Source organism: Lutra lutra, chromosome 3 (genome assembly GCF_902655055.1).
Source record: "Lutra lutra chromosome 3, mLutLut1.2, whole genome shotgun sequence".
NCBI lineage: Eukaryota > Metazoa > Chordata > Mammalia > Carnivora > Mustelidae > Lutra > Lutra lutra.
Genome location: NC_062280.1, coordinates 19869737 through 19896030, shown reverse-complemented (window position 1 = coordinate 19896030; position 26294 = coordinate 19869737). Strand labels below are relative to the sequence as shown.

The 26294-nt window shown below is 37.3% G+C and overlaps 1 protein-coding gene across 1 annotated transcript in view; it reads right to left on the bottom strand.

Moving 5' to 3' along the window:
• Window positions 1-26294, bottom strand: part of PTH2R (parathyroid hormone 2 receptor) — an 89170-nt gene that overhangs the window by 5632 nt on the left and 57244 nt on the right. Inside the window, exons 8-10 of the mRNA XM_047721434.1 lie at window positions 25892-25952; window positions 12025-12091; window positions 6097-6191 (exon numbers count right to left, since the gene is read on the bottom strand). Of these exons, the coding sequence (XP_047577390.1) occupies window positions 6097-6191; window positions 12025-12091; window positions 25892-25952 (223 nt within the window). The remainder of the gene's footprint in view (window positions 1-6096; window positions 6192-12024; window positions 12092-25891; window positions 25953-26294) is intronic.

Below are 26294 nucleotides of genomic sequence, written 5' to 3'. Positions count from 1 at the left end.
AGGTGGCATCAGCCAACAGCCCGCAAGAAACTGAATCCTGTCAACAATATACTTGGTAATGGATTCTTGGAAGTGGATTCTTCCCCAGTCTTGGGATAAGACTGCAGTCCTGACAGCCATCCTGACTGCCATATCAGCTGAGTCTTGTAAGAGATTCTGAAACAGGAGACCCAGCCAAACCATGTCCAGACTCCTGACCTAAAGAAACAGTCAAATAGCAAGTGTGTTGGTAAGCCACAGATATTTGCAGCAATCCATTTGCACAGCAGATAGCTGATACACCCAAGCACATCATGTGTTTCTGTTGTACTTTTTATCCAAGAAATAGCCAAATCTGGTTGATTCTTTATTTCTCAAATATTCCCTTCTTTACAAATCATTTATACCTCAGTAATCTCAAACAACTGCAACCTTCTCCCTCTCTCACTAGTCTTACCTCCAGCTACTTTTCCTCCTTCTTTTCTACCTCTCTTCCCTCCTTCCTTCCTTATGTACCTACTTATAAGCTTACTTAGTTCTCTTCTTGGAAATAACCTGTATGAGTGAAGCTAAACAGAACTGGATTCAGGTTCCAGATTTGCCATTAACTTCTTGAGTGACTGTAATTCAGCCTTCTTTTCTCTAAAATGAGGGAACAGGGCCCAGAAGTTTATAAGAGCTCTCACAGTCTAACGCTTTTGTAGGGAGGATCATCTTCTAGACACATCCATTTTCCTACTATAACCATCTTTCTGGCTCCTGCAGGAGCTGGGTATCCCACAGAATCGTACTAAAATGCCTAAATTGGTCATTTGGAGTTGCACACCTGCCCCATCTCATTCTCCTCTGCCTCTTGTATCTCTCACTAGTGGCCAGGCCTTCTGCTCTTCTTGGCTCAGAGCCATCTGCTCCGCCTCACACCCAGTTTCCCTGGTCGTCTAGAGGCTTTCTCCTATGCTGCTCTAGTCCCACACTTCCTACTTTGACTCACCTATAGTCTACTTAATTTGAAAATTCTACCTAAAGTCTGTTTCATTCAAGGCAGCATCCCTGATAAGACAATGGATTTCTCTGACCTAACTCATTCTCTCAACTTTCGGAGGCTCCTCCTAAACCCGTCTAGTGACTATCCTCTTCACATCACTGCATATATGAGCAAGACACTGTGAGTACCTTCATGATGTTATAATTCACTCTAATCAGATAAAGGGGAACATACTTGCAGAATTTTAGAAGTCTTGGTTAACATCAATCTGAAAAAAACAAAAATAAACAAACAAAAAAAACCACCCTGCACTTCCTCCTTTAAGATGAATGGATAAATCCCCCTGGAGACTATTCTCAAAATCAAGCTAACTTTAATTGCTACTATTGTGTGTGTCTAGGAACCAAAAACTAGGTTAAAACAAAAAGAAAAACAAACAAACCAACCAAAAAAAAAAAAAAAAAGCAAAGAAGAAAAGAAAAAAAAAGAAAGAAAAGAAGGGAGGGGACAGAGGGAGGGAGTGAAGAAGGAAGGAAGGGAGGAAGGAAGGAAGGAAGGGGGAGGGAGGGAGAAAGAAGTAAAACACATTGTGAAATGATCACAAAAGTAAAAGTTTACAGAGAGTTTGGTTCAATGCAGAGTAAGAAAAAGCTGTCAGACTAAAATTTATTGGGAATCCTGCTAGCTCAGCCATCTGGGTTTTCTCTCTCCCTTTATCTGTGACTAGGCTCTTTTATAAAAACTCTGTAGAGATAAAAGTGAACTTGTAGAAAAACAGATAGTAATTGAATTCATTTTCTATTGCTATGAAACAAATCATCACAAATTTAGTGGCTTAAACCAATATCTATTTAGTCTCTCTCAGTTTCTAAGAGGTCCCTCAGATCTTAACCACAGACCTTCACAACACATCAGATTACTTCTTGAAAGCCTACAAGACAATCTCTTCCCAGGCTGCCAGTCACAGAAGTGACTACCCCATCACCTTTCCAATATAATGTAACCTAATCAAGGCAGAGATTATCCCATCATAGGTCTTGCTCAAGAAGGTGTGTGAAGGATGAGGATTATATAGGGCATGTACACCAGATGTAGTAATCTTGGGGGGGTTCATCTTAGAAATCTTCCCTCCACAACAGTGCAAATAAGTTCTGTCCATAGAAATGTAATTTGTGTTCAATGCAATGCCACTAATTACAGCTCTGTGGATGTTAATAATTTGTTAATTGGCATCCATTTGTAAATTCATTTTAACTTTCATAATTCTCTGTTAAACATGTGCAATGCCTTACCATTTCCTTCATTAATGAATGAAATAAAATCTTTGAGGCGTGTTCATTTATGATTACATCCTTTTTTAAAATTTATCCTTCAATGACAGTGAACAAGTTGAAGCAGTGGCATGTGCCTGGCCAATGTATACATGGTCATCTATCTGTCTCTTCACTTATAAAGATGGATTTTTCCACCGAAATCAAATCATGCAGCCATCCTGGGCACTGATTTGCTTGGTGTCCATCTGGCCACTCATGCACATTATACATCTTTGCAGCCTGGCTCTCTGAAAAGGCACAGCTGTCTAATGAGATGATCAGGGGTGCACCAGCTGAAGTGGCCTTCTGGCTTGCTGGAGACATGGTTGTGGCTCTGCATCCAAGATCAAAGCCATGGGAGGAATATAAAGGAATCAAATGGTGTGTAGGACTCAGCGTCCTACTTAGAAAACAGATACCCAATTCTTGCAATCTCTCTCTCCAGGTGAAAAGTGCTGGAAATTTTCTACTTTTCTTTTAAGAGTCAACTTAGCTTTTTAAAAAAGTAGTATTTGCCCTAAGCCTTTTTCAATCTCTCTTGAGCTTGAATTAATCTTTCCTTTTTTTCTATACACATAACACTTTGGAAGTGCATTTCTACTAACACTGTCCTCATTTTAATTAAATCAATCTCTCTTTTTCTCTCTCTCTCTCTCTCAAATTTTTTTCACAGGCAGAAACCATGTCTTCTTAACTTTGAATCTCTTGCATAGCACAAGAAGGGTATTCAGTCAATGAAGCTGTTGGCTATCATGCTCCTGTCACTTCCTGTACTGGTTGCCTTCTTTTATTCTGCCAACCATGTGAGAGAGCCATTATTTTCCCATGTCCAGATAAGGATAGAGGCTCAGAAAAGGAAAGTATTCACCCAAAGTTAGACAATGAGTAGAGGATTCAACCTTAAAATCTGTCCTCTTTACTATCATATTGCATAACAAACACTGATTGCATTTATTCCAAAAATAATAAATACGATTTTTGTCTAATATTGAATCGAAAGTCAAATTTGCCAAAATATTCAAGTGTTCTTTTCCACTGAATTTTGCATTTTTCATATTTCATATTCTTCCAGTCCTGGCAATCTTCTCTTAAGGAGATTGAGGTGTAATATAAAAAAGAACAAAATGCATTAGACTTATTGTTAAATCTGATAGATTATTTAATTTTCTACACAATTTGAAAAATCCTTCTTGTTTTAAAATAACTAATGTGAACTACAGATACGTAGAATGTCACTTTGAGAGAAACTGGGTAAAGGATATATGTTTTATATATTACATACATATATGTATATTATTTTTACAACTCTGTATTACTTGTATGTTTTATTTTACCTCTGTATTACTTTTATAACTGCATATAATTCTAAAGTTATCTCAAAATAAGCAGTTTCTTAAAAGCTGACTGTATTATTTCATTTCAGTTTTTTTTGTTAAGATTTTATTTATTTATTGGAGAGAAAGAGAGCAAGAGACAGAAGGAACAGTGGGGAAGAGCAGACAGAGAGGGAGTAACAGACTCCCTGCTGAGCTGGGAACCCAACAATAGGGCTCAATCCCAGGACACTGAGCTCATGACCTGAGTCAAAAGCGATTCATTTCAATTTTAAGCCACTATATCAATGAGGCAATACCTTGTCCTTTTCCAAAGTCTGTCTTTGTGTGTGTGCACATGCCCACCTATCTCAGCTTTGAAAGATGTTTTTAGTCTTTCCGAGAGGAATAAGCATGGAAATGTGTTTTAAAAATGTTTTAGATACCACCATTTGGAAATTTAAATATAATATACTGTGTTTTTTCATTGTTAGCAAGAATATTTGATATTTGAGCATTTGTTTGACAAATGTAATGACCAAATGAAATAGAAGTTTAAAGGTACAAAAATAAGTGGGTGTAAATTTAAATACTCAGTTAAACTTCAAAGATAGAATTTCACTGGGATAGAGACACAAATTACATTTTTCTAGGTTTCTTTATTTACAAAGTGAGAAGATATTTAAATCAGGTGATCTAAGACCTCAGAAATGAAATACTGAATTCTCAAATCACTGCCAAGTAAGTAACCACATGTTTCTCTCCAAAAAGAAAGACAAAGTATTCCTCACCATCTTATCTGTAACTTTGAACATTATTAAGAATTTAAATATGTTTCAGCTACTTTAAAAAAATGTATTTGGCTGGAAAATACTTTCCCTGACTACTATTAGCCTAGACCCTGTTCAAATTAATGGCTCCAAAATTTAAAAATTTCCAGGCCCCCAATTATTTAAAATTTATCCTGAATTCTAAATAGTAGATTATTTTAATCTTTGATAAATGTTTCTCTTCCCTTATTTTGAGAAATAATCTCCTATGAATGAACTCAAAGTATTGTCTATTCTATTTTTTACAATAATTCACCCTTTGTCCTCTCCAGAGTTTCTCAAATCTCTTGGGAAACTTTTAACTGAAAGTACAAGTTCACATCATTCAGAACTAGAGAAATAGGAGCTTTTATTCAGGGCTAGAAAAATAAACAACTTTCAGAAACCTTTGTACTGTTCCACTTTACGGAAAAGAATGGAAAGCTATTTACGTTTTCCATTGTTCTATCATCCTTTGGCCTTTGTCTTCATCAATGGGATGTGACATGAGACATGTTATGAGGATAGCAAAGGGCAATCACTGGAAACTCTCAGGCACAATTTATAATGCTACCGCTAACAGCACATTACAAATGGCTGGAGCCTACAGCTGCTGGTTTGTTCATACTCTGCAGCCTATTCCAGACTCCAGTCCACACCCAGCATCTTTTCTTCCTTGACATCTTTTTCTTTCTTGCCTAAACAGTAGAGGGAAATGACTCAACAAAGGGCTTCGAGAACATTTGTGACACAGGACCAAAATGCTGACTATGGTTTCTTCCTTTCTGTGTCTCAGATAGCATTTCCTAACAAACCAAGACAAAAAGAAATAGATATTTATGAAGATCAATTCCACCAGAAGATCAAATCCACCAGACTACTGGATGTGTATATCCAGTTGGGTAGAGGCTGCTGTTATTCAGAACTCCCAAAATGATCATTGGAAAAAGTTGACACAACCCTTAAGATAGTTCAATAATGATTATAGACACTCAATTTTCCCCTTTCTTCTTGAAAGACTGAAAAACAGACCTCACTCAATCAGTACATTTGAAAGTTCTTAAAGATTTACATTCATTAGAGGCCAGTCTGATGGACCGATTGGAAACAATACAGCAAACCCAATTTCTTGATATTTTCACTTATGATATATTATTTTAAGAACACAGATAAAATTGTCTGCCAAGATCATCAACAAGAGATTTTCTAGGAAGTCACACAGTTTATGGGAAAATTCCAATATGCTAAGAACAGATTAAAATTTTATATTAACTGGGGCGCCTGGGTGGCTCAGTGGGTTAAAGCCTCTGCCTTCGGCTCAGGTCATGATCCCAGGGTCCTGGAATCGAGCCCCGCATCGGGTGCTCTGCTCAGCGGGGAGCCTGCTTCCTGCTCTCTCTCTGCCTGCTTCTCTGCCTGCTTGTGATTTCTCTCTCTGTCAAATAAATAAATAAAATCTTTTAAAAAAAAATTTTATATTAATTAATACTTAAAATTTAAACACATTAGGAAGGTTTTGGGTTATTTAAATTTTCCTAAAATACATATACTCTCCTGATAAATTGCACAATTAAACCAAATGAAAATTAATATGCATAAATTTATCTCTCAGAGACATTTCAGATCAATCAATATCTGTTCTTTCCTCTAAATAGTAACACAAATATTTCCTTGGTGCGTACCTATCCTGCAATTACCTGTATTGTTTTCTTGTGTCATGCCCAACTGCATTGGTCTCCCAGATTTTGGCAGCCAGAACTCTAACAGTATTCAGAAACAGAATAAAATTGAGCTGAAAGAGAAGGTAATATTGAAAAGCATTATTAAGGGAGTCTCCAAGATTTTTATAAAAATTTGTATAAATTAAACTTTTTTGTATTCAAAACTGAAAATTACCTATTCCACAAATGTGAATGAGGGACCCTGAGATAAGATATCAGATGGTTAGTGATTCATGAGTTGCCCTCATGAAAACATAGAGATAAAAAGTCTCAATAGCACTGAATAGAAATACCAGAGGACGATCTGCCAGAATGAATGGGGAATTTCCAAACGAAAGTTCAGATAAAGTCTGTGGCAGACTGGCAAGTTAAAGGATAATAGTTACTATGTAAATTTAACTAACTGTTCTTTTTGAAATTAATTTCCCAGCTTCTGTGTCTATTTTAGGGAGAGGAATAGCAGAGTTGTTTGGGGGATGGTGTCCCTCTTATAACAAATGAGAAGTATAGGGTGTTGCCTTAAAAGATCAGTTAATAAAATATACCCATGTACACACACACTGATAGCTCCTACACCAGTTGGGTAAAATTCCAAATAATTACTCTGAATAATTTAGGGAAGTAGAGAATAAAGGTGAATTAGGAACTAAGTTATCAACTACTTATTTACTATTCTAAGTGTATGAGGTGAATTGACTCTTAGTCGTCACAACAGTTCCATGAGATAGGCACTTCATTGTCCCCATTTTGTGGGTAAAGAACCTGAGTAACAGCTTCCACAAATTATCCCTGGTCACACAGCCAGCAAGCAGCAGCGCCCTGAAGCCGGTGTGATCTGGATAATGGAGAGTGGGGACTCCATCATAACACCATGCTGCCCATAAAACAGAGTTGAGTTATAGCAGATTGAGATGAAGACATAAATTTCTTAAAGAGCAGGATGGATTAAGAAAAGATTGTAAAGAATCTAAAATAAATCAAGTTTTAAAATCAATATCAGAAACAGCAAACAGTAGATCTAACAAAGCAGAAGAACACATTGAGCAATGTAGAAGACCACTGAAGACTCTTCCCAAATGTGGGGATAAAGAACAAAGACCCGTATGACGAGGGGAGAGATGTTTACACGTATGATATGGAATTGAGAGTCATCGTGCAGATTTATTTCTCTGTCTGTAGAAAAGATTATGATAAATTGAAGGAATCAATAAAAATATGAGAGGAAAATTCCTTTGCTAAAGGAAGATCTGAGTCTATAAATGACCTTACACACTGGGCAAATGGAATGAAAAAAACAAGACCAAGTGGAAACTTCTGGTGAGATTGTTAAATTTCATTTTAAAAGGTGTAGAAATAATTCTAGAGAAAATTATTTAGAGAGTCCTTGTATCTCTCATGGGCACTTCCTCTAAAATTTTGCTTAAAGGTCTACTTCAGGCAAAGTACAGATAAAACAAAGAAATAGGAAACTGAGAAGGTGAATAAAATGACCACTCCCTAAGCATTAAAACTAGTCACATGTTGAATAAATTTTATGCAAATATGGCTTTTAAATAATGCAAACATAAACATTAGATTCTTTCTCGATTAAAAATTTAAAGATGCATTCAAAGTGAACCACAAATGAATCAAAACAAAGAACTCAAAATTTAAGTTTTGAAATCTCTGGCCCTTCAGGCTATCTCAGAGACTTTGTTCCCGAAGTCCTCTTTGCCTGGATCATTCTTCCACTCCCTCTGCTCTCCTTTCCTTACTAGGTTAGCTCGTTCCTAGGTTTCAGGCTGAATGTCAGCTTTTCTCAGAAGCTGTTCCAGCCCTACCACAGCACTTGTCATATTTAAATGTTCACCTCACCCACTCTGCTTAACCTTCATGAGAATTGGTATCTTTTTTTTTTTTTCAGATTTTACTCCCAGATACACAAATGCCAATTAATAGAATTACTGCTATTCTAATATCCAAAGCCAGAATTCAGTGAGGGATCCAACTTCTATTTTAAAGTTTTAGTGGAATGCTTAGGAAGCTCAGTTGGGTAAGTGTCCAGCTCTTGGTTTTGGTTCAGGTCATGATCTCAGGGTCATGAGAAAGAGCCCTGTATTGGGCTCCATGCTCAGCAGAGAATCTGCTTGAGATTTTCTCTGTTGGTCTCCCTCTGCCCTTCCCTCCTACACTCATGCTTGTTTGTGTGCTCTCTCTCTCTCAAATAAATAAATCTTCAAAAAATTAAAATTAAATAAATAAAAGTACTGACAAATAATTTTTGATAGCATATATGGAGCATATTTATTTATATAAAACCATGCTACATATAATGCAAGTGTGAAAAGCAAATATTTTATCCAGAGTTGATATATAAAATACTATAAACATTACCTTAAAAATGGAAAAAAACCTTTTTCCCATAATTCAAGAAAAAATCTTGACATGTTTTGGAGCACAAGTGAAAGCAACATGGTCAAAAAATGTAGTTATAATCTTATTTTGTCATACTAGCTATGTGACCTTTATCTGCATAGGCTTTAGTTTCCTTCTCTAGAAATGAAAAGCTTGCATGAAATGGACTCAAAGGTTCTGTAATCATACCTAACTTTGCTTTGAGCTCTTACTTAACCTCTTTCCTCTTACCAGTTCTCCAGGGCATCTACTTTGTATGCCAACTTTATTTCTCCAACAAGTATTTATTGAGTGATCACTATGGGTCAGGAAGCTTGCTAGGTACTAGAAATACAGACATTTAGGAAAATATAGTCCTTACGGCTTAGTGTACAAGATGGACTTTCAACTATCAGAAGTTTTATACATTGTGATGATCTAGAGGAAAACCTCACCTTGCTCTTTGGGTTATAATAGGTGACCTAATTTAGACTGGAGGCAGCAAGAAGGCCACAATGAACAGTTGCATTTAAAGGGAGGGAAAGAAGGAAGCACATTCCAGGCTTCTAAGAATGCAGCACAGAACATGGAGGAGACAGAGGTGGATAGGTTCAAGGAACTGAAAGGAAAAAATGTGGATGAGGCATGACACGTAAAGGGTGCAAACACAATTGACAGGGTCTTCCCTAGACTACTGGGGATGTTGGATTTTACTGTAAGTGCAGGGAGCTTATTGGGTAGGGACACTGACCCTGAAGTTAGAATCCCACTCTACTGTTCACTAACTGTGTGATGGGGAAGTTTCTCCACTTAAAAGATCAGATAAATCTATGTAAATAAAGCACTAAGAACAGTGGTCACTGCATGGTACTATGCAGTGTCTGTGGTTATTATTTGCATCATCCTTTCTAGCTTCAGGACACTGAACAGCTGAGAGGAAGGGACACCTCACTCAAAACACTAGGATGGAGTTCAGGGCACATCTCTTCCCTTACAGACTGGTTCTACAATAAAATGAGGGAATCTTAAAGGGAACGGTGATAACTGAATTATAATACTAAAACAAAAAGGTAATTCAGTGAACAGAAAGGTGCTCTTGAATCTTTTATTTTTTTAAAAGATTTTAGTTATTTCTTTATTTCAGAAAGAAAGGGAGCATACATCGGGGGAGAGGGAGAGAGAGAGAGGGAGAGTATCTCAAGCAGGGCTCAATCTCACAACCCTGAGATCGTTACTATGATTTTTGAGATTAAATGGATATTGTGATACTGGAAAAATACTAAAGAATTTTTGCTTTGAAGGTGCCATCATTTAATCAAGAAGATGAAAATGGATTTCATCTAAGTTTTCTTTAAAATGCATATGCAGGGCGCCTGGGTGGTTGGGCGACTGCCTTCAGCTCAGGTCATGATCCTGGAGTCCCAGGATCGAGTCCCGCATCGGGCTCCCTGCTTGGTGGGAAGACTGCTTCTCCGTCTGACCTGCCCTCTTCTCATGCTCTCTCTCGCTCTCATCCTCTCTCTCAAATAAATAAATAAATAAAATCTTAATTAAAAAAAAAATAAAATGCAGATGCATTGAGCATACCATCATTTCTAGATCCCTTTCCCCAATGGGGAATTTTCTAGAACCTCTATAATCACCTAATTTTACTGTTTTTCTTTGCAATGTAGAAATCTCAGCAAATAAACTTCTCATGCATGTTGACAATGTGAGTAAGTAACTAAGATCTGCAAACAAAAAACAAAGCTTTGGTTAAAAATCAACTGTTTCAATGGAGGATGTCTCATGATGTACTTTTGTCCACTGTTCTTTGCTTCAACTCTTAATTTGGTAAGGATTTCTTGGAGCTTTAATATGTCTTTTCTTTTTGTCAAATGAAAACTTGTACTTAATGTTCTTAGATTTGCCGTTTTCATATAATATTTAATTATCTCATTTCACAATTCCAGTACAAGGCACTGAGGACACAAAAAAGTAATAAGACCTAAGTTATCCCCTTAAAAAAAGGATGGTAAGCAATGGACGAACAAACACAGTGGAGGAGGAACTAGGAAGAAAGAAGATGAAAGGCTAGCAAGCACAGATGAGGACAGAATATCAGTAGATGAAAGGGAAATAAGAGTAGTAAAGGCTAGATACTACTTTATAAAGTTAATTTATATCTTTCAGTTCACTAATGTTCCCTAGGGATGCAGTTTATCACTAGATGATTTGATGGGATAGTTCATCACTAGACTAAGATAGCAGTACTTCATTAAAATTAAAATGATAACAGTTTATAAATTTAAGTCATTCATTCTTTTATCCACAGTCTGTTCCCAGCTTCTCCTAGGACATTGAAATGGGATCTAATTTGCTAAAGGGCTGTTTTAGCAAGGATACAAACTGCCTTCTCTAAAAGTCTTCTATATTTTCTTTCTCCCTATAAACATTTACTCAATGGCTTTTTGAAATGATGAGTCCTTTTCAAGCTTCTCTCTTTCTGTTTCTGCATTTTTCCTATGAGATAAATAAGCTTTTCTCTGATTCTGGATCGATCCTACAAAACCTCAGTCCCATTAATAGTTGTCCCTCTGCCATGAAACATGGCAATATAATGATAAACCTGGTGATGCATTATGTTACAGAAAACAAAATGAGAAATGTGAGAAATTGGAGATCAAAGACCAAAAAAAAAAATTTAGTTAAAAATTAGGCTGCTGCATTACTTTCAAGTGATTTAACAGTTAATATGGGAACATAAGTCCTCTTTTTAAGATGTTTATAATCTTGAATTAATACAAGTATAATTTCTTCATCAGACCATGGAGAAGCTAATGAGATAAAATCTTCAAGGGAAATTAAGAATAAACATTTTGGGGACTTGTATTAGACACAAAGAAGAGTAAATTTGTTTTCTTTTACAACACACATGTAATAATATGTAGGTGAAATACAACAGACAGAAAAGGTCCATGCAATATGCATTGTTTACTCCAGTCTTTTTCCCATGACCTATCCGACAAGGTTTATGGGTTATGTTTCCATACAGAATCATCTTAACTGCTTGGGGACGGTGTGCCAAGGGAGAGCTTTAGTCAATGCTTTATAATGAATCATACTATCATTTTTCTCTCTCTCAGTAATTCCTCCATTCTTTGGCTATCTGCCAACTTCTCCTGACCTACTACCAAGTGATCAGAACGTTAAAGTGAAGCCCTAATATAATGTATGCAAAGGGGGAAAAGTTTTAGGACCTTCCAGCTCCTTGAACATGTAAATGTTCACAGATATTTTGAAGCCCCAGAATTGAACCCATGTGCTAGCTGATTAAAGGGAGGGTGTGTGCTTTATGTATGGATCTCAGTGTCACCCATGAATATGAGTATGATCCCCAGTCCAGGCTCTCCCAACAGCTATTGCTATAATGCAAGTCTCCTAAGCCTTTGTAGAACAACGTGAGAGAGGACACTTCACCCTGGTTTTAGCAGCAGTTTAATTATGCACCCTTTTTTCTTTCTTTCCACCACATAAGCTTTTAACACTTACCCCAATAGCTGCTAAGATTGGGGCTTGGTAAATCCACTTGATGTTTCCAGAACTAAGTTCCCAGCATCTGAGACATGAAAAAGAACTTTCATGAATAAAGTGGCAAAGCAAATAGGCAGTGAGAATTAAGTAGCATTTAAGTTTTACTGAACATTCCAGTCCCAAGCTTTTGATTAAAAAATAAGTAGACAAAAAGAAATCTCATAAAACACCCAAACCAGTAAAAAATGTGTACTAAATGTGTTACTAAAACCAGTAAAAAAAATGTGTAATAGGACCTAGTTTCTATACAATTAGCTATGGAAGATTATAAATATTATTTTCAGAGCCACAGAAAATTATTGTGTTTTAAATATGGTGCACAGGAGTACCTGAAAGATGGCAGAGGATCAGGGGACCCTATTTCAACTGGTCCCCTGAATTGATCTGGATATCTATCAGACCATTCTGAACACCCACTAAATCAGTCTGTGATGTAAGAAGATATATCTGAATCTCTACAAACAATATCTCAGGGAATTGGTCTCAAGGTATGAAGCAGGGAGCTGTGATTCAGTGGGCAGTTATTGGAAGATAAATGGAAGGGGGAGGAACATCTGGAATCCTGTACCTCTGGAACACAAAAGCCTCCCTCTCTGGGGACCAGGCACAGACTCGCAGACTGGTAGTAGCAGGGAAAGGACTTTAGGGCAGCCCCCCAGGCTGAAACCTGGAGGTGCCGGGGCGGGTGGTGCTGGGGAGGGGCACGTGGGAACTGGAGGCAACTGGAGGTTTTAGAAGCACAAAGGGCAGAGATGTGCCTGGACCTGGAAGCAAGGGCTGGGAGTGCTGCTGTGGGGTGTACAACCCAGGATGCGGGTTTTGGCAGCACAGACAGAAGTGGCGAAGGTGTGGCCTGGAGTGCTCACCAAACAGACAGATTTCTCTGTTGAGACAGAGGTTTGGATACAGTCACTTCTGCTCTGACTCTTGGCGGGGATGCAGAAAGCCGCCAGAGAAAGTTGCCAGAGAACAAAATCCCCCCAAAAGCAGTTTTCACTGAGCCCATTCCCCCCTAAAGAGGGCAGGGCAACTCCACCCAAATAGGGTTGCCTGAGTAGCAGCATGGCAGTCCCCTCTCCCAGAAGACAGGCTCAAAGAACAAGAGGCTGACAACCCTACAGTCCCTATGAAACAGGTGCATCCTGCTTGGGTTGTGGTCAATAATTTGGACTCTGTACATTCCCTCAATGACCCCTCAACAGAATGACTAAGAGGAGGAACTCCCAACATAGGAAAAACTCAGAGACTGTGATCTCTGCCACAGAACTAATGGATATGGATTTAAGCAAGATGTCAGAAATAGACTTCAGGGTAACAGTTATGCAGATAATAGCTAGGATGGAGAAAACAATTAATGACAACATAGATTCTCTATGGGCAGAAATGAGAGCTGATCTGGCAGGACTCAAAAATGTTATCAATGAGACCCAATATAATCTAGACATTCTAACAGCTAGGGCAAGCTAGGCAGAAGAACAACTTAGTGATCTAGAAGACAAACTGATAGAAAAGAAGGAACAGGAGGAGGCCTGGACCAAATAGCTTAAAATCCATGAAAACAGAATTAGAGAAATAAATGATGCCATGAAATATTCTAATGTCAGAATTATTGGGATCCCTGAAAGGCTGTCAAAAGAGGACTAGAAGTTATATTTGAGCAAATTGTAGCCAAGAACATCCCTAATCTGGGGAATGAAACAAGAATTTGTGTCCTAGAGGCAGAGAGGACTTCTCCCAAGATCAAGGAGAAGAGACCAATGCCCCAGTATGTAACAGTAAAACGTGCAAATCTTAGAAACAAGGAAACCACCTCAAGGGCAGTTAGAAGGAAGATATTCATTACATACAGAGGGAGGAACATGAGAATAATGTCAGACCTGTCCACAGAGACCTGGCAAGTTAAAAAGGGCTGGCAAGACATAGGGTAGTAAATGAGAAGGACATGCAGCCAAGAATTCTTTATCCATCAAGGCTTTCATTAAGAATGGATAGAGAGATAAGGAGCTTCCAGGACTGACAGAAACTGAATGAATATGTGACCACTAAGCTGGCCCTGCAAGAAATATTAAGGGGGGGGTCTATAAGAGGAGAAATACCCCAAAAATGATATAGAACTGAAATATACAGAGACAATCAAGGACTTCACGGGCAACATGATGACAATAAAATCATATCTGTCAGTAATCACTCTCAATGTGAACAGCCTAAGTGCTCCCATAAAATGGCACAGGATTGCAGATTGGATAAAAAGACAGGACCCATCCTTATGCTGTCTACAAGAGACTCATTTTGAACCTAAAGATACATCCAGACTGAAAGTGAAGGGATGGAGAGCCATGTCTCATGCCAATGGACCTCAAAAGAAAGCTGGGGTAGCAATTCTCATATCAGACAAATTAGAATTTAAACCAAAGACTGTAGTTAGAGATACAGAAGGACACTATATCATTAAAGGGTCTATCCAACAAGAAAATCTAACAATTGTAAATATCTGTGCCCCCAACGTGGGAGCAGCCAACTACATAAGCCAACTGTTAACCAAAAAAAAGAGACATATTGATAATAATACATTAATAGTAGGAGACCTGAACACTCCAATTTCAGCAATAGACAGATGATCTAAGCAGAAAATCAACAAAGAAACGTGAGCTTTGAAGGACATGCTGGACCAGATGGACCTCAGAGATATATACAGAATATTCCACCCTAAAACAACAGAATACACATTCTTCTCAAGCGTACATGTAACTTTCTCCAGGACAGACCACATACTAGATCACAAATCAGGTCTCAACTGATACCAAAAGATTGAGACTGAGACTATTCCCTGCATATTCTCAGCCCATAATGCCTTGAAACTGGAATTCAATCTCAAGAAAAAGTTTGGAAGAAATTCAAACACTTGGAAGCTACAGACCATCCTGCTCAAGAATGTTTGGGTCAACCAGGAAGTCAAAGAAGAACTTAAACAATTCCTGGAAACCAGTGAGAATGAAAACACATCAGTCCAAGACCTATAGGATATGGCAAAGGCGGTCCTAAGGGGGAAATACATAGCCATCCAAGCCTCCCTCAAAAAAAATAGAAAAAAATAGCAAAATCCTGAATACACAAACTATCAACAACAAATTAAGCTTAACCCATGCATAAGAAAGAAAATAATTAAGATTAGAGCAGAGATCAATGAATTAGAAATCAGAAATATAGTAGAACAGATCAATGAAACTAGAAGCTGATCCTTTGGAAGAATTAATAAGATTGATAAACCACTGGCCAGACTTAAAAAAGAAAGGACCCAAATTAGTAAAATTATGAATGAAAGGGGAGAGATCATGACTAATACCAAGGAAATAGAAACAATCATTAAAAATTATTACCAATAGCTACACGGCAATAAATTAAGCAACCTGGAGGAAATGAATGCATTCCTGGAAAGCTATAAACTACCAAGACTGAAATAGGAAAAAAACTGACAACTGAATAGACCAATAACCAGTAATGAGATTGAAGCAATGATCAAAACCTCCCAAAATACAAGATTCTACAACCTGATGGAGTCCCTGGGGAATTCTACCAAGTAATCAAAGAAGAAATAATTCCTATTATCCTGAAGTTGTTTCAAAAAATAGAAACAGACAGAAAACTTCCAGACTTATTCCATGAGGTCAGCATTACCTTGATCCCCAAACCAGGCAAAGACCCCCTCAAAAAGAAGAATTTCAGACCAATATCCCTGATGAATATGGATGCCAAAATTCTCAACAAAATCCTAGCTAATAGGAACCAATAGTACATTAAAAGGTTTATCCACCACAACCAGGTAGTTTTTATCCTTGAGATGCAAGGGTGGTTCATCATTCACAAATCAATCAATGTGATGGAACATATTAATAACAGAAGAGAGAAGAACCACATGGTTCTCTTAGCTAATGCAGAAAAAGCATTTGACAAAATACAACATCCATTCCTGATTAAAACTCTTCGAAGTATAGGGATAGAGGGAACATTCCTCAACCTCATAAAATCTATCAATGAAAAACCCACAGCAAATATCATTCTCAATGGGGAGAAATAGACAGCCTTTCCATTGAGATGAGGAGCACAACAGGGATGCCCACTCTCGCCACTATTGTTCAACATAGTACTAGAAGTCCTAGCAACAGCAATCTGAAAACAAAAAGGAATAAGAGGCATTCAAATTGACAAAGAAGAAGTCAAACTCTCTCTCTTCACAGATGACATGACGCTTAATGTGGAAAACCCAAAAGACTCCACCCCAAAAGTACTAAAACTCATACAGCAATTCAGTAATGTGGCAGGATACAAAACCAATGCACAGAAATCAGATGCTTTTCTATACACTAACAATATAACTGTAGAAAGAGAAATTAAAGAATCAATTCCATTTACAATAGCACCAAAAACCACAAGATACCTTGGAATAAACCTAACAAAAAAAGGTAAAGCATCTATACTCTAGGAACTACAGAACACTCATGAAAGAAATCAAAGAAGACACAAAAAGATGGAAAAACACTCCATGCTCATGCATTGGAAGAATAAATAATGTTAAAATGTCTATCCTGCCCAGAACAATCTACATTTTCAATGCCATCTCAATCAAAATATCAATAGCATTTTTTCAAAGAGCTGGAACAAACAATCCTAAAATTTGTATGGAACTAGAAAAGACCCCAAATGGCCAAGAAAAAGAAAAACAAAGCTGAGGGCATCACATTGTCTGACTTCAAGCTATATTACAAAGCTATGATCACCAAGACAGCATGGTACTGGCACAAAAACAGACACATAGACCAATGGAACAGAATGGAGAGCCCAGATATGGACCCTCAACTCTATGGTCAAATAATCTCCAAAAAAGCAGGAAAAAATATACAATGGAAAAAAGACAGTCTCTTCAGTAAATGGTGCTGGGAAAATTAGACAGCCATATACAGAAGAATGAACCTGGACCATTCTCTTATACCATACACAAAGATAAACTCAAAATGGATGAAAGACCTCAATGTGAGAAAGGAATCCATCAAAATCCTAGAGAAGAACATAGGCAGTAACCTCTTCGACATCAGCCACAGCAACTTCTTTCAAGACATGTCTCCAAAGGCAAGGGAAACAAAAGCAAAAATGTACTTTTGGGACTTCATCAAGACAAAAGTCTTCTGTACAGCAAAGGAAACAGTCAACAAAACAAAGAGGTAACCCACAGAACAGGAGAAGATATTTGCAAATGACACTACAGACAAAGTGCTGGTATCCAAGGTCTGGAAAGAATTCTCATACTCAACACCCAAAAAACTAATAATCAAGTCAAAAAATGGGCAGAAGACATGTAGAGATAGTATTCAAAAGAAGACACATGGAAAAAGTTTCATCATCATTAGCCATCAGGTAAATTCATATCAAAATCACATTGAGATACCACCTTACACCAGTTAGAATAGCAAAAATTGACAAATCAAAAAATGACAAATGTTGGAGAGGTTGTGGAGAAAGGGGAACCCTCTTATACTGTTGGTGGGAATGAAAGTTGGTACATCCACTTTGGAAAACAGTGCAGGGGTTCCTCAAAAAATTAAAAATAGAGCTACCCTATGACCCAGCAATTGCACTACTGGATATTTACCCCAAAGACACAGATGTAGTGAAAAGAAGACCCATATGTACCCCAATGTTCATAGCAATATTCACAATAGCCAAACTGTGGAAAGATCCAAGATCCCCTTCAACAGACAAATGGATAAAGAAGATGTGGTTCATAATGCAATGGAATATTACTCAGCCAACAGAAAGAATGAATATCCAACTTTTACATCAACATAGATGGGACTGGAGGAGATTATTCTAAGTGAAATAAGTCTCAGAGAAAGTCAATTATCATATGGTTTCACTTATTTGTGGAACATAAGGAACAGCATGGAGGACAATAGGAGAAGGAAGGGAAAAATGAAGGCAGGGAAATCGGAGCGGGGAGGCGAACCATGAGAGACTCTAAGAAACAAACTGAAGGGAGGAGAGTGGAGGGATGGGTTAGCTAGTGATGGGTATTAAGGAGGGCACATATTGCATGGAGCACTATGTTATATGCAAACAATTAATCATGGAACACTACATCAAAAATGAATGATGTACTCTATGGTGACTAACATAACATAATAAAAATAATAATAAATAAATAAATAAATAAATAAATAAATGTGGTGCACATGGAGACACCTGAGTGCCTCAGTTGGTTGAAAGTCCAACTCTTGGTTTGGGCTCAGGTCATGAACTTGGGATTGTGGGATAGATCCCCATGTCAGGCTCCATGCCCAGTAAAGAGTCTTTCTTCTTCCCTGCTTCCTCTCCCTCTCCCTCTCCCTCCCCCATTCTTTCTCTCTCTGAAATAATCTTAAATAAATAAGTAAGTAAATAAATGTGGTGCACCTGATACTTCATTTTTTCCTATCACAGGGAAGATAAAGTCCTCTTACTTCCAGAAGCTCCAACAATTTTATGCTATACTTCCACATGCTATAGAATACTGACAATAATGCAAATCATTCTTACCATCGAAATGCAATAGAAAGCTGACAGTAATGCAAATGTTTCTTGCTGGTAGAAATGCAACAGAAAACTAGATGCAAATGATTTTTGTGCTTAGAAATAAAAACTAGTTGTGTTCAATGAAATGTGATTGATCATTGCCTTATGAATTGTTGCATGTATTTATAAATTTATTTCAGGGTTCATTTTGCTAAACACAGGCATGTGATTTTTTAATTTCTTCTCTGAACAAGTTATAACATCTTACTGCTTCCCTTAATAATTAGTTTAAAAAAATCTTTGACAAGTGCTCATTTTATATCTGCATAAAATCCATGATTTTATCTTTAACTTTAAAAGTTCATTTTTAGCATTACTTAATAAAAACACTATGTAATTTATCTATTTGTTACGTTTATCTTCTGCTTCACTCCCACTCCAGCTAGAATTTAGTTTCCACATGAACAAGGATCATTGTTCTTATTTTCTGATGTATTTTATGTGCCTAGAAGAACACAAAGCATATAGGTAATCAAAAATATTTGTTAGATTGAACTGAATTCAAGGTGAGTTTGACTCAATCTCACTCAACCTGGTTTATGATGTAGTTTTCACACTGAAATAAATGCAACAGTATTGAGAAAAATTAGTTCCACATGAAACTGTAATGTAGCTTTAAACAGTTGTACTTTGAAGATACATAAATAAAATCCTCCATTTCTTTCTCCTTAGACAAAACCTAGCATTGATTGTGGGAACAATAAATGAAATTTTATAAAGAAATTTTAGGGATATAATGGTAATTTTTAAATTCCAGATGATAAACTTATCAAGAAGTTACTTTTAAATTAATGAATAAATTCTGGATAATAGAAAGCTATTTCAATTATTCCTTGAAGGTAAAACACTTTCAGTAAATAGATAATGACTACATATTTTTACATTTTAATATTTTCATATAGGCAATACATTCTCATTTCAAAAATCAAACTGTATAAAAAGACAGCCATGGAGACATCTCAGTCCTTCCCATGTTCCTGTCTTCCTCGGCCCCTGTGTCTCTCCGTATAAGTAACATCTTTTATTACTTTATTTTACAAGCTTCTAGTGTTTTCTTATACATATACAGATACAAATATTATCATCTTATTTTCCCCTACCCTACAAAAAAATGCAATGTATACTCCATTCAGCAACTGGCTCTTTCCTTTTAATAGTGTATTTTTTATTTCTTTCCATATCAGTACCAAGACAGCTCAGTAGGACAGATTTCCTTTGGAAGTATGTACCACAGTTGAATCAACTAGACCTCAAAACCAAATGTAATTCCGGTCCCACCACATTGAAATCTGCAAAGTCAATGGACTTGAAGTTTGCATAACATGGAAATATCAAAGACAGGGAAATTTTGCATTTGCATGTTATTAAACATTTCCTAGCATTCTTTGCACACATCTATGCTTCACATTATTCAACTAGACAAGAAGGATAAAAGAGTGTTCCTGAGTTGTGCAGCACGTCTATCACATTACCCTAAAAATATTCTCTACTATATAGAAAGTGGCATATATTATTGTATTAATATAAATTGAATACCGATTCACTAGCTATGACACTCCTGGATTCTGTAAATTTACTTTTTGCTTTGGCATTTGGTATTATCTTCACAATCTTCTTTCTTTCCCTCAATAACATTTCATCATTGTGTCTCCTAAAACATTACAACTCAATTGCACAATTCCAGCTCAGCAAAATACTTATATTTGGAAATAGGTCAAAACCAGCTATCTCTAAAAACAGAAAAATCTTGACTTTGATAGTTTTCAATGTCAAAGCTTCAAATTTGCCCTTTGATATGAAAGGCAACTGAAATTTCAGAATTTTTTTTAAAGGAAAACACTATCAATCCTTGTTTTTCATTAATTCTTTCCTATCTCAGCTCACACTGTGTTTGTTAACATGGCTCAGAAATTACCCTCTATTCAGACTTTGTAAATGAAATTTTAATGCTCTAGAAAATGCAGAAATGAAAGTCAGTAAAAATGCAGTTCTGAAAGGTAAGGATGAGGCACCCAGTTCTGCCTAGAAAGTAGAAACTCTCTACAGCCAGGATTAGGAATAGGAAATGCATGTTCTGCAGGAGGAATCCAGTGAAATGAACACTGCATTATGTCCATAACTCACATTCTGAGAAGAGGAAGTACAGAAGTTCTGAGACCCTTGCAGATTTCCTAGATATGATAGAGGTTATCTTTTCTTGGTCCTTTGCATTACAGGACCCGCCTTTCCTGTCATCATTCCATTTCCTTTGCATGAGCAGGGAAAAGGTAATGAGGTATCATATAGGGTGTTTCACTTTTGCAAGTAAAAGGAGAAACAAAAATACTCACTTTTTAAGCTCATTTGTCCAATCAAAACTATTCAACTTTCTTACCCTACCTAAGTCAAGTAACTTTTGATAGAATTTCAGAACTGTAAGACTTCCTTTAGACTTCAATATCACCTAGAATGTCTTCAAAACTGGATCTGATTTGCTTACCTCTAAACAGCCAGGATGCAGAGAAAATCAGAGTTCTAGCTTTGAAAGTCCAGATCAGAAAAAGAAGAATCTCAAATGTAAGAGATAGGAGTAGAGACCCCACCTGTCCTTTGGAGATGCTCCAAGCTCAAACTTTGTGACAGAGGACTATATGTAGGTCAGATTACTCTCAAGAAAGCCCTCAAAAACTCTCTATCTAGAGAGAAGCTGAATTCCAAGAAAAATCAAATTAGGCAATTTTGAAATCATGCTATGTATGTGATAATACAGTTTTATTTTATATGCAAAATAAATATAAAATGACCTCTTAACCCAATTATCCTGCTCAGATCAGGGCACTATAAAATTCAAGATTTTATTCTGAGTTGGTATGAATAAATGTTTTGCACAGAGGAGTCAACATGATCTAACATCTTTAATTTTTTTACATTAACTCAACTGTTTTAGAGAAATATTCAGTATCAGTTGCATTTTTTAAGTATTATGTAGCTAAAGGAGATTCTTTGCCTCAAAAATAAACTTTTTTCCTTGAAAAATAATTTTTCCTTGAAAATACATGACTATTAATGGTTTATGATTTAGTTCATAATTTTCAAGAAATAATACAAGATGGGACGCCTGGGTGGCTCAGTTGGTTGGACGACTGCCTTCGGCTCAGGTCATGATCCTGGAGTCCTGGGATCGAGTCCCGCATCGGGCTCCGGCTCCGCAGGGAGTCCGCTTCTCTCTCTGACTTTCTCCTCGCTCATGCTCTCTCTCACTGTCTCTCTCTCAAATAAATAAATAAAATCTTTAAAAAAAAAAGAAATAATACAAGATAACTAAGAAAACTAATTATCTAATTCAATATAAAATGCGTTTGTGAGGGGTGCCTGGGTGGCTCAGTGGGTTAAAGCCTCTGCCTTTGGCTCGGGTCATGATCCCAGGGTCCTGGGATCGAGTCCCGCATTGTGCTCTCTGCTCAGCAGGGACCTTGCTTCCTCCTCTCTCTCTCTCTCTGCCTGCCTCTCTGCCTACATGTAATCTCTATCTGTCAAATAAATGAATAAAATCTTTTTTAAAAAATGCGTTTGTGAATATACTTGCTTGCATTCTGTGCTCAAGGCTCAGAATGTCTATTGAACGGATGAATGAGTCAAATTTGCTACAGGCTGTGAAGATGCAACCTGATATCTCTGGGTCTCATTTTATTCATCTGGCAAATGAGGGATTAAACCAAAAAAATGCCTTAGGATTTACATTCTCTAAAACTTCAAGTGTAAGTTTTATGGTTCCACATCTCAGGTGAAAGTATATAGCATTATCTAGTACCTCTTTACTGACTCAACCCACCCCCCCCCAAGAAATCAAATAGCAGACACTCTTAAGTCTTCTTTGACATTTCCAGTATCATTGTACACGTATAGCAATGATGATATTGTTGATAATATTAACCCTCAGCTATTAACCTAATGTTTGTATAGAAGCTGGGGTTTACAAAGTCTTTTCATAAATGGGCTTTCATCGGATTTTCAAATCTACCCCCAGCAGACTCAATCTTACTCACAGCCACGAATATTCCCATTTTACAAATGGGAAGGCTGAGACTGAAAGAAACTGCCACAATTAACGAATGGACGAGAAAACACATTTCCTAGTAACTCACAACTTGCATGAGTCAAACTTTATCTTTGCTCAATAGACACTTAGCAAATGGAGGAAAGTGGCAAAATAGATCCATAAGAACTAATTGGCAAGCTTTGGACAGTTCTCTATCGTAAAACAGAGAATTTCACTCGTGCCCATTTGTAATTCATAATTTTTTTAATCTGACCGCTATAGATGAACATCAAGAGAAATAAGACAGTATGTAAGAAAGAAATTAATTATAGAATCTACATACAAAATGCTAAGGAATTTTATGAAGATTTTACATGGGAAAATAGCACCTTTGAAACACACTGAAGTGGTAGAGTACTTGTAGCTATGGCTTTCCTTTCTGAACACCATGAAAGGTGGATATAATTTTATCATGTGAATGAGAAAAACATGTGCTAGTAGACAATGCTGTATGCTTACATGCAGTACAAATGCACAAGCTTGAACTCATACCTAAATAAAAACTGTGAACTACTGAAAAGTCCAAGACAAGTGATGGACTATTTCTTATCAAGAGAGTAGGAAGAACTACAAGTGGTAGAAGGACAAAGAGTAGATAAAATGAAGGTAAGAAAAACTGTCCAGTGTACAATGGGCATTGTCCACCACACACTCCTCATTATCAGGGTTGTTTAAGCAACTGAAGGGTGAACAGCTGTCAGTGATATTGTAAAAGGAATCCCTCTTCAACACGCCTCCTCCACAGAAAATAAATACCAGTGATCTTAATAGAAACCTCTAGTCTGCCCATTGTATTTATTGAGTGCCTCTGGAACCTAACTGTCTAGAAAATTCCTTCTCTACTATTTGTGGCTGTGCAATGCCAGGTAAAGTTTTTCTGGTCTCAGTCTCATAGGGTTGATAGGAAGTGCAAATAAGTTAATATTTGCAGAACCTTAAAAAGTGTCTGGAATGTGGGTATCATTCAAAAATGTAGCTTCATCTTTGTTATTGCTTTTCTCCAATTTTCCGTCAGTATCCTGGCAATGATCTTTATACAATGCAAATTTGTTGTCATGATCACTGAAAAAAAATGCCAAAAATCCTAGTATGACCTATAAAGGTCTGGAAGATCTGGCCCCCATCTCTTGTCCAGCTTCATTTATAAGCTCTAATTTTAGCAGAATCAAGGCTCCATGGACTTGATAGGATAAATATCATCAGTTAAGATTAATGAAAGGATAAGTCCTGCTTTCTAATGGAATAACAATAAACAAAAAACATTATTTTTATCAGACATTATGTATAGGTATAAATTAATGAAATAATTAAAGGAATAATACTTGTTAATAAGTATTTAGTATTTACTATTCCAAACCCTATAGTATTTTATGTACAATATCTCATTCAATCTTACAACACTCTTGTGGAGTGAATATTCATTTTATCTGTATTTGATCAATGAAAAAACCAAGGCTCAGAGAGGTCAGGTAGGGCATCTGTTGTCAGAGAACCAAGAAGTAGCAGAACAGGCCAGTGAGTTACTTGTACCTGAACCCCTTTCTCATCATGTTCCCATTTAGTGCCTACTAGCTGCCAGGCTCTGTGCTGTGTTTTGTCTATATTAATGTAATTCATACATTATTATCTCTGCTTTAAACTAAGGAATGGGCATATAAAAAGGTCATGTGTGTTTCCCGTGGTTCCAAAACTAATAGCTGGACCAAGATTTGAACTCAGGTCTGCCTTAGTCTAAAAAAGCATCTTTAACTATCATCCAGCATCACTGCCCTATACTTTAAAATTCTGCTTTCGGGGTGCCTGGGTGGCTCAGCTGGAAAAGTGTCTGCCTTGGGCTCAGACTGTGATGCCAGGGTCCTGGGATTGTCATGTTGGGCTCCCTGCTCAGCGGGAAGCCTGCTTCTCCCTTTCCTCCTCGCCTGTGCTCTCTCTCACTGTCTCTGTTTCTCTTTCTCCCAAATAAATAAATAAATAAAATCTTTAAAAATAAAATAAAATAAAATTCCTCTTTAAATGAACCCCAGTCTACTTGAAAATCCTATTGAATCACTAGGATGGATTCCAACTCTAATGTGCATTTGTTTTCTTTTCTGAAAACATTTAATTGTGCTATAGAAGACCAAAAAAAAAAAAAAAATGGGATGGATGAAACCCATAGTTTGCATCAAATTCAACTAAATAGGTAATAAGTGGACCCTATGCATGTTAAACATAAGTATAACTAGACACTAAATATTCATGATACACCTGGGGCACCTGGGTGGCCCAGTCAGTCAAGCCTCTGATTCTTGGTTTCAGCTCAGGTCACAACCTCAGGGCAGTGAGATCAAGCCCTGCATTGGGCTCCATGCTAAGTGCAGAGTCAGCTTGAGATTCTCTCCCCCTCTCTCTCTGCCTCTCCCCCCAACCGCATCTCTTTCTTAAAATAAATAAATAAAATCTTAATAAATAAATAAACACTCATGATACACCAAATATATGAGGCACAAAATATTCCCTGATACACAGGAAGTGCTCAATATTCTTAACATCTTAATTCAGCTACTGATTGGTGAAACCCATCCCACATATCCTTTGCCCAAGAAACACAAATAAAACCCAAAGCTGTTTAGCAGGCTAACTAGCAAGCTACAGCTACAACCAGGCATACTTGCCTCCCAAAATATGAAAAAGCAAATGTGTGGTCATTGGCCCAAGGCACCTTCTGTCTGTGGGTCTCCTTGCTGCAATCTCATATCTGGGCTTCATACCCACACCATGAAGTGGGGAAAACTGATGTGGCACAGATCTGAAAATTGCCCATCCTGGGAATCAGGTGGTGTGATCCTTCCACATGCTTACATCATATCCTGTGGTAACTTAACCATCTCCTTCCCCTTGCTTCTCACAATATATTTTTAAATATTATAAACCAAAGAGGTCAAGCATCCTAATCTGGTCTGTGAGTCTTTCTGTCCCATGACCTCTGGGATTGGATAGCTTACTGGTAATGTATCAAAGGCTACAATCACATCAAGGTATTTCCTACATAACATCCCTGAGAGGACATGGGATCAACAACAGCAGCAAGTGTCAGTTCCAGGCAGGAAAACTGAGTCTTGAGAAAATCGGAGGTGCTCTCTTTACCTCTCCTTTTTCACTCACCTTGCATCAGCCAGAGTTGCTCGTGCCACAGCCCAGGCCACAGCAAATGCTGCTGGGAACCCTGCAATCAAAAAAGGATTCAGAGACCATATTTAAGATTAAGGAAATTTTTTAATCTCATTCTCAACACACATAAGAATATACTATTAAAAGTTGAAAGAGAGGGGCGCCTGGGTGGCTCAATGGGTTAAGCCTCCACATGAGCTCAGGTCATGTTCTCAGGGTCCTGGGTTCCAGCCCCACATCAGGCTTTCTGCTCAGCAGGGAGCCCGCTTCCCCCTCTCTCTCTGTCTGCCTCTCTGCCTACTTGTGATCTCTCTCTCTCTCTGTCAAATAAGTAAATAAAATCTTTAAAAATAATTAATTTAAAATTTAGAAAGTTGAGAGAGAAAAACAGATATGA